The sequence below is a fragment of the Arachis duranensis genome, chromosome 3, assembly GCF_000817695.3.
Source record: "Arachis duranensis cultivar V14167 chromosome 3, aradu.V14167.gnm2.J7QH, whole genome shotgun sequence".
In the NCBI taxonomy this organism is placed as follows: Eukaryota; Viridiplantae; Streptophyta; class Magnoliopsida; order Fabales; family Fabaceae; genus Arachis; species Arachis duranensis.
The window spans coordinates 101,920,508-101,928,125 of record NC_029774.3 but is presented as its reverse complement, the minus strand read 5'-3'; the positions used below and the strand labels follow the sequence as shown (position 1 = coordinate 101,928,125).

The window sequence follows — 7,618 nt, the reverse complement described above, 5'->3', positions numbered from 1 at the left end:
TTGAAAGAGAACGGAACAAGGTAGCGCGCTGATTAAGTGACGCGGCGCATTCGACGTGCACGCATTGCCCACGCATACGCGTGGGTGAGCAAAAAGGTAAAGGACGCGTAAGCGTCGGTCACGCGTGCGCGTGATCAGGATCCGTGCCAAATGCGCGACTCCAGCCTCACTCCCGCACAACTCTCTATTCAAAATACCCATTTACACCGATTTGCACACCCACGCGTACACGTCACTGACGCTTACGCGTGGTTTGTCAAAGTAACAGGTGACGCGTAAGCATCGGTCACGTGTACGCGTGACCGCTGGTCGTGCGAGACACACGATTCCAGCGCCAAGGCAGCACAACTCTCGGGCAAATCACACGTTGACGCCGATTTTCATCCCACGTGTACGGTCGCTCACGCATACGCGTGGATCAGCTTGTGCGTGAGACACCATTCCTACACAGTTCTGGCGCAACTCTCTGCCCATTTTTTTATTTTCACGCACCCATTACGCATCATCGACACTTGCGTGTGGATGCTTTTTTTTATAGAAAATTAAACTTAAATATGTAGAACTGGAAATTAACACTAATATAACCAAAATGAAAATAATAAAAAGGGAAGATCATACTATGGTAGGTTGACTCCCACCTAGCACTTTTGTTTAACATCCTTAAGTTGGACGGTCTATGAGCTTAGTCCTCTTCTTATGCTGGATCCTTCAAGAGGAAGATCTCCAACTCCTTGTTGCTCTTCATCTTCTCACCATGATATAGCTTCAAGCGGTTGCCATTTACCTTGAAGAAGGTGGGGCTTGACGGATGGCTTAGGTGGAAGACTCCATAAGGCTCAACCTTCTCCACCTTGTAGGGTCCTTCCCACCTTGATCTCAACTTTCCTGGCATGAGTCTCAGCCTTGAGTTATAGAGGAGGACCAGATCTCCAGCTCTAAACTCTCTTCTCTTGATATTCTTGTCATGCACCACCTTAACCTTTTCCTTGTAGAGCCGTGAGTTCTCATACGCCTCTAGTCGAAGGCACTCTAATTCCTGAAGTTGCAGCTTCCTTTCAATGTCGGCTCCCTCCAATCCTAGGTTGCATTCCTTCACCGCCCAGTATGCCTTGTGTTCCACTTCTACCGGTAGGTGACAAGCCTTCCCGTAGATGAGGCAGAATGGAGTCATTCCGATGGGTGTCTTGTATGCAGTTTGATAAGCCCAAAGCGCATCTGCTAGTCTAGCACTCCAGTCCTTCCTGTGAGGCTTTACAATCTTCTCTAATATGCGCTTGATCTCCCTATTTGACACCTCAACTTGCCCATTGGTCTGGGGATGGTAAGCGGTCGCTACCTTGTGAATGATGCCTTGTTTCTTCAACAGACTTGTCATTCTCCTGTTACAAAAGTGAGTGCCTTGATCACTCACGATTGCTCGTGGTGATCCAAAGCGACAGATAATATTATTCCTAACAAAAGAAACAACAACGTTAGCATCATCAGTACGGGTAGGAATTGCTTCCACCCATTTAGAAACATAATCGATAGCTAACAGTATGTATAAGAAACCATTAGAATTTGGAAATTGACCCATGAAGTCAATACCCCAGACATAAAAAATTTCACAAAATAACATAAGTTGTTGGGCATCTCATCCCTCTTGGATATATTCCCAAACCTTTAGCATTGGGAGCAAGAGTCACCATATATGCTAGCATCCTTAAAAAGTGTAGGCCACCAGAATCCACAATCTAAAATTTTTCTAGCAGTTCTTTGAGGTCCAAAGTGTCCACCACTCTCAGAAGAGTGGCAGGCCTCTAAAATTGACTGAAATTCAAATTGTGGCACACACCTTCTAATTATTTGGTCAGCATCACATCTCTATAAATATGGATCATCCCATATATAATACTTGGACTTGCTTTTCAGCTTGTCCCTTTGATGCTTAGTAAAATTAGGAGGAAATGTATGACTAACCAAATAATTAGCTACAAGTGCATACCAAGGAACCACCTCAGATACTGCTTGCAAGCTATCAAGTGGAAAAACATCATTTATAGGAGTGGAGTCATTTTTAATATGTTCCAGGCGACTCAAGTGGTCCGCTACTAAATTTTGAGAACCACTCCTATCTTTGATTTCTGTTCATACCCTGGGTCAAACTGTCCGACCCAGGATGTTTAGCGACAAGCTGACCGATCTCTTCAGGTTAGACTATCCGACCTCTTCAAGTCAGACTATCCGACCTCTTCTCAAAGAGTTCGGCCAATGTCCGACCTCTTCACAAGACAAAACACCACAGAGGCGCAAGTGAGCCCAAACGAAGGAACACAGCCCAATCTAAAGGCAGCTAAAGCCCAGAAAAGATAAAGGTGGTTTCCCAGAAGATAAGATGACCTCACTCAAAGATAAGATAGGATAAGATAAGATAACTAACTTATCTTATCTAAAAAGATCACTCCACACCATTTTAAATACACTGGAGCACCCAGGTATAACTCATACTCTGATTCTACTAAAAACCTACTTAATACCCTTGCTAACTTAAGCATCGGAGTCCCTTGCAGGTACCACCACCCTCCGGTGACGAAGGTTCAACACCTCCACCAAGTCAACAAGTCGGACGTGCCAGCTCTAATAAGCCAGACACGTCAACACCGACCAGCACAGAAGATCTCGTCCGAGATCGACCTATAGTTTCAGGTAACCCTCGGAACAATTTCTAAATCAAATTCTTCCAACAGCAGTATCCAATAGATTAACCTTGGTTTAGACTCTTTCTTAGCTAACATATATTTTAAGGTTGCATGGTCTTAATATACTACCACCTTAGTTCCAAGTAAATAAGCTCTGAATTTATCAAGAGCAAAAATAATAGCCAATAGCTCTTTTTCAGTGGTAGTATAATTAGACTGAGCACCATCTAAAGTTTTAGAAGCATAAGCAATTATATAAGGATCCTTACCTTCGCGCTGAACCAGCGCCGCTCCTACCGCGTAGTTGGATGCGTCACACATGATTTCGAACAGCCTGCTCCAGTCAGGCCCTCTCACAATAGGAGCTTAGGTCAAGGCAACCTTCAGGTTATCAAATGCCTCTATGCAGTCTGCGCTCAGCTCGAACTCAACGTCCTTCTGCAGTAGTCGGGATAAAGGCAAAGCTACCTTACTAAAGTCCTTAATAAATCGCCGGTAAAAAACCTGCATGACCAAGAAACGAACGGACTTCCCTCACGGAGGAGGGGTAAGGTAAATTAGAAATAACATCTACCTTTGCTGGATCTACCTTTGATTTTGAAAAAATATGAAGATTTGAAAAAGATTTGATTTGAAAACAAAATTCCTCTCCTTGTGTCATCCTGGCGTTAAATGCCCAGGAGCTGCATTTTTTGGGCGTTTAACGCCCAATTGCTGCATAAACGCCCAGCCAGGTACCCTGGCTGGCGTTTAAACGCCAGTTTTCCTTCTTCACTGGGCATTTTGAACGCCTAGCTTTTTCTTTGTAATTCCTCTGCTTTATGTTCTTGGATCTTCATTTTGCTAAATCCTTTATTCAAGAAGATATGTTTTCAATTTTGAAAAACAACAAAATGAGTCGAAACATATAATTCTTGGATCAAAATACAAGATATATGCAAGAACATTATGAACGTCAAGATGAACACCAAGAACAATCTTGAAGATCAAGATGAACATCAAGAACTCAGTTTTCTTAATGAAAGAAAACATGGAGTACACCAAACTTAGAACTTTCTACTGTTTGGGCCATATGAATGCAAGAATGCATATGTAGAACATCATGCAGTGCAAATCAATAAATCATGAAGATCAAACAAAGCAATTCATCAAGAACTACTTGAAGATCATCAAGAACACAATGCATGTGTTTCGAAAATTGCAAGACAATTAAAATCATGCAATTGACACCAAACTTAAAATTTGGCCCTAGATTCAAACAAGAACCATGAAATATTTTTTAGTTTTTATGATTTTATGAATTTTTTGGATTTTTTGAAAATTATTTTTAGAAAAACGAAAAAGAAGAAATTTTTTTGAAAACTTTTTGAAAATAAAATAATGGTTAAAAATAAAAAGAAAATTACCTAATCTGAGCAACAAGATGAACCGTCAGTTGTCTAAACTCGAACAATCCCTGACAACGGCACCAAAAACTTGGTGCACGAAATTGGATACACAATGGCGCCAACATTTTGGCACGCACAATTGTAATCTCAACTATTTTTCACAACTTCGCACAACTAACCAGCAAGTGCACTGGGTCGTCCAAGTAATAAACCAGCAAGATACTATTTGTCGGCTTGAAGCAAGCTATGGTCACCTTGTAAATCTCAGTCAGGCGGATTCAAATGGTTATGGAGTTTTAATAATTAAAAAGATAAATAAAACATAAAGTAAAGATAGAGATACTCATGCAATTCATTGGTGAGAGTTTCAGATAAGAGCATAGAGATACTTTGTTCCTGTTGAATCTCTGGTTTCCTACTACCTTCATCCAATCCTTCATACTCCTTTCCATGGTAAGCTGTATGTTGGGTTTCACTGGCGTCAACAGCTACCTCCCGTCCTCTCAGTGAAAATAGTCCAAATGCGCTGTCACCGCATGGCTAATCATCTGACGGTTCTCGATCATGTTGGAATAGAATCCAGTGATTCTTTTGCGTCTGTCACTACGCCCAACACTCGCGAGTTTGAAGCTCATCACAGTCATCCCTTCCCAGATCCTACTCGAAATACCACAGACAAGGTTTAGACTTTTTGGATCTCAGGAATGGCCGCCAATAATTCTAGCTTATACCACGAAGAATCCGATCTTTCAGAATGGAGGCTAAGGGATATACGCTCGATCTAAGGTAGAACGGAAGTGGTTGTCAGGCACGCGTTCATAGGTTGAGAATAGTGATGAGTGTCACGGATCATCACATTCATCATGTTGAAGTGCAAGCGAATATCCTAGAAACGCCTGTAGTCAATTCACACTCTCCAGGAATTTTGTACTCTGGTAGCCATGAGTTCCCCATGCTCATTCTTCACCATGGTGACACCAGACTTCTTAGGAACCACCTGTACTGGGCTGACCTATTCACTATTCGAGATTGGATAGATGATGTCAGCTTCAAGCAGTCTGGTTATTTCCTTCTTCACCACTTCTAAAATGGTGGGGTTCAGCCGCCTTTGAGGTTGACAGATAGGCCTTGCTCCCTCCTCTAGAAATATTCAATGCTCGCAAACCTGAGGGCTGATACCTACTATGTCTGCCAAACTCTACCCAATTACTTTCTTGTATTTTCTCAACACACTAAGCAGCTGCTCCTCTTGTTGGGAAGTGAGTTCCTTTGCAATAATAATTGAGAGCTTCTGATTGTCCTCAAGTTAGGCATACTTGAGGTGGGGTGGAAGGGGCTTCAACTCCATTTTCAGTTCATGGCTTGGCACTTGATCATCTGGAGTCATTGGTGGTGACAAGGTGTCTTCAGTATACTCAGAGGGCTTCCCCACACTTGCACCTTGCTCCATGGTCATCTCTTCTGCTGTTTCTTGGTGAACTTCAGCTACAATCTCATCAATAATGTCACATTGGAAGATTGAGTAATCTTCCGCTGGGTGCTTCATGGCTTCATCCAGGTTGAAACTCACTGTTCTGCCATCTATCTCAAAAGAATAGGTTCTTGAGAAGGCATCCAACTTGAACCTTGAAGTCTTCATAAATGGCCGTCCAAGCAAGATGGACGAAGGTCTTCCGGAGACACTAGGGGGCATCTCTAAAATGTAGAAGTCAATAGGGAATGTCAACCACTTAATGCTCACCATCACGTCTTTAGCGATTTCAACCACTGAGATTATGCTCTGATTTGCCAAAACAAAATGTGCTTCTGACATTTTTAAGGGAGGGAGCCTCAAGGCATCATATACAGATAATGGTATAATACTCACACATGCACCTAAATCATACATGCAATCAAAAAATTGTACACCCCCTATAACACAAGTAACTATGCATGGACCGGGATCCCCACATTTTTCAGGTATAGCACCCATTAAAGCAGAAATAGAGCTACTAAAAGGAATAGTTTCTAAATTATGTATTTTATCTTTATGCATGCACAAATCTTTTAAAAACTTAGCATATTTAGGTACTTGTTGAATAGCATCAAAAAGGGGAATAGTTACCTCAACCTTTTTGAAAATCTCTACTATTTTGGGGTTTAGCTCCACTTGCTTCTTGGTCCTCCTAGCAAGGTGTGGAAAAGGGATGGGGATGGCGTCTTGCACAGCATCATCTTCCTTAGGCACTCCATTCCTTAGTTGAGCTACTCCTTCTTCAACCGCATCTTGTACCTCATTCTCTTCGGCATCCTCTTCTACCTTAACAACATCTTTAACTTGAACATCTTATTTTGTGCATGGCTCTTCGAGGCTCCTCCCTTGCAATGTAGTTCCGGACCTCAAAGTTATGGTGTTAATTCCACCTTTGGAGTTGGGTAAAGGTTGAGAGAGAAGTGCACTAGAGCTTGAAGGTTGATTGGTAGAGGTAGATGGTGGTTTCATTCGGGATATGAGAGCTTTTAGAGTTGAGGTAAGGCCGGTAAGGCAAGAGGTAAGTGAATTCTGACGCTCTTTTTGTCCTTGTAGGATAGAACAGAGTGCTTCATCTTAGTTAAAGGAAGGGGGAGGGTAGGTGATTTGAGGGGCTTGTTGTTGGTTGAATGGAGGTGCTTGGTATTGCCTTTGGTGTGGTACTCTGTATAGAGGGTTCTGTTGGTTTTGGTTCTGTTGATAGTTGTTGTTATTCCACCTTTGATTTAGACCGTTGTTTCTGCCTTCTTGGTTGTAATTATCCCTCCATCCTTAGTTGGAATTGCTTCTCCATCTTTGGTTGGAATTATCTCTCCATCCTTGGTTGGAATTGTCTTGCCAACCCTGATTGTAGTTCCCACCTTGATTCAGACGGTCATAGAAATTATGGGTAGCCGCCAAGGTGTTGTCTTCTTATTGGAGTTGAGGACATTCATCAGTGTAGTGAGAGTAGCAAGCGCATATCCCACACACTCTCTCAGGGACTAACTGTTGACAATGTTGCTGTGGAGGAGGCAGAGGTTGTTGTTGATTAAGCTAGAGCTGCTCCAGTATATTAGTCATTTCTCCCAAAGTCTTTGTGAGCGCAACTGTCTCACTACTAGAGAAAACTTCCACAATTTCCCTGGGATGATTGTTCCTTTGCCTTGCATTTCGGGTGGAATTAGCTAGATCGGTGATCAGTTGACACGCTTCTGTCGCCGTCTTGTACTTAGTCAGAGAGCCATTACTCATAGCATCTAAGAGGGTCTTGTCTCCAGGCTTCATGCCTTTGCTAAAGTAGCTAATTAACACCAACTGGTCAATCTTGTGGTGGGGACATGAATCTAGGAGATTCCTGAAGCATTCTCAATACTCATAGAGAGTCTCTGATTCACCTTGGATAATGTAGGAAATTTTTTTCCTCAGTCTATCTGTAACTTCAGCTGGAAAGTACTTGTCCAAGAATTTCCTTCTGAGCAGATCCTAATTAGTAACAACTACTTCAGGTTGAATGTAGAACCACTCCCTTGCCTTTCCCTCAAGAGAAAATGGGAAGGTGT

The 7,618-nt window shown here is 42.4% G+C and overlaps 2 protein-coding genes across 2 annotated transcripts; both read right to left on the bottom strand.

Annotated features, from left to right (window-relative positions):
* Positions 1–694: 694 nt before the first annotated feature.
* LOC107479894 (uncharacterized) lies at positions 695–1,375 on the bottom strand. Its single transcript, XM_016099991.1, has one exon. The coding sequence runs from the start codon at positions 1,373–1,375 to the stop codon at positions 695–697; it is 681 nt and encodes a 226-aa protein (XP_015955477.1).
* Positions 1,376–5,372: 3,997 nt separating this feature from the next.
* On the bottom strand, positions 5,373–6,038 carry LOC107479893 (uncharacterized). Its single transcript, XM_016099990.1, has one exon. The coding sequence runs from the start codon at positions 6,036–6,038 to the stop codon at positions 5,373–5,375; it is 666 nt and encodes a 221-aa protein (XP_015955476.1).
* Positions 6,039–7,618: the final 1,580 nt, after the last annotated feature.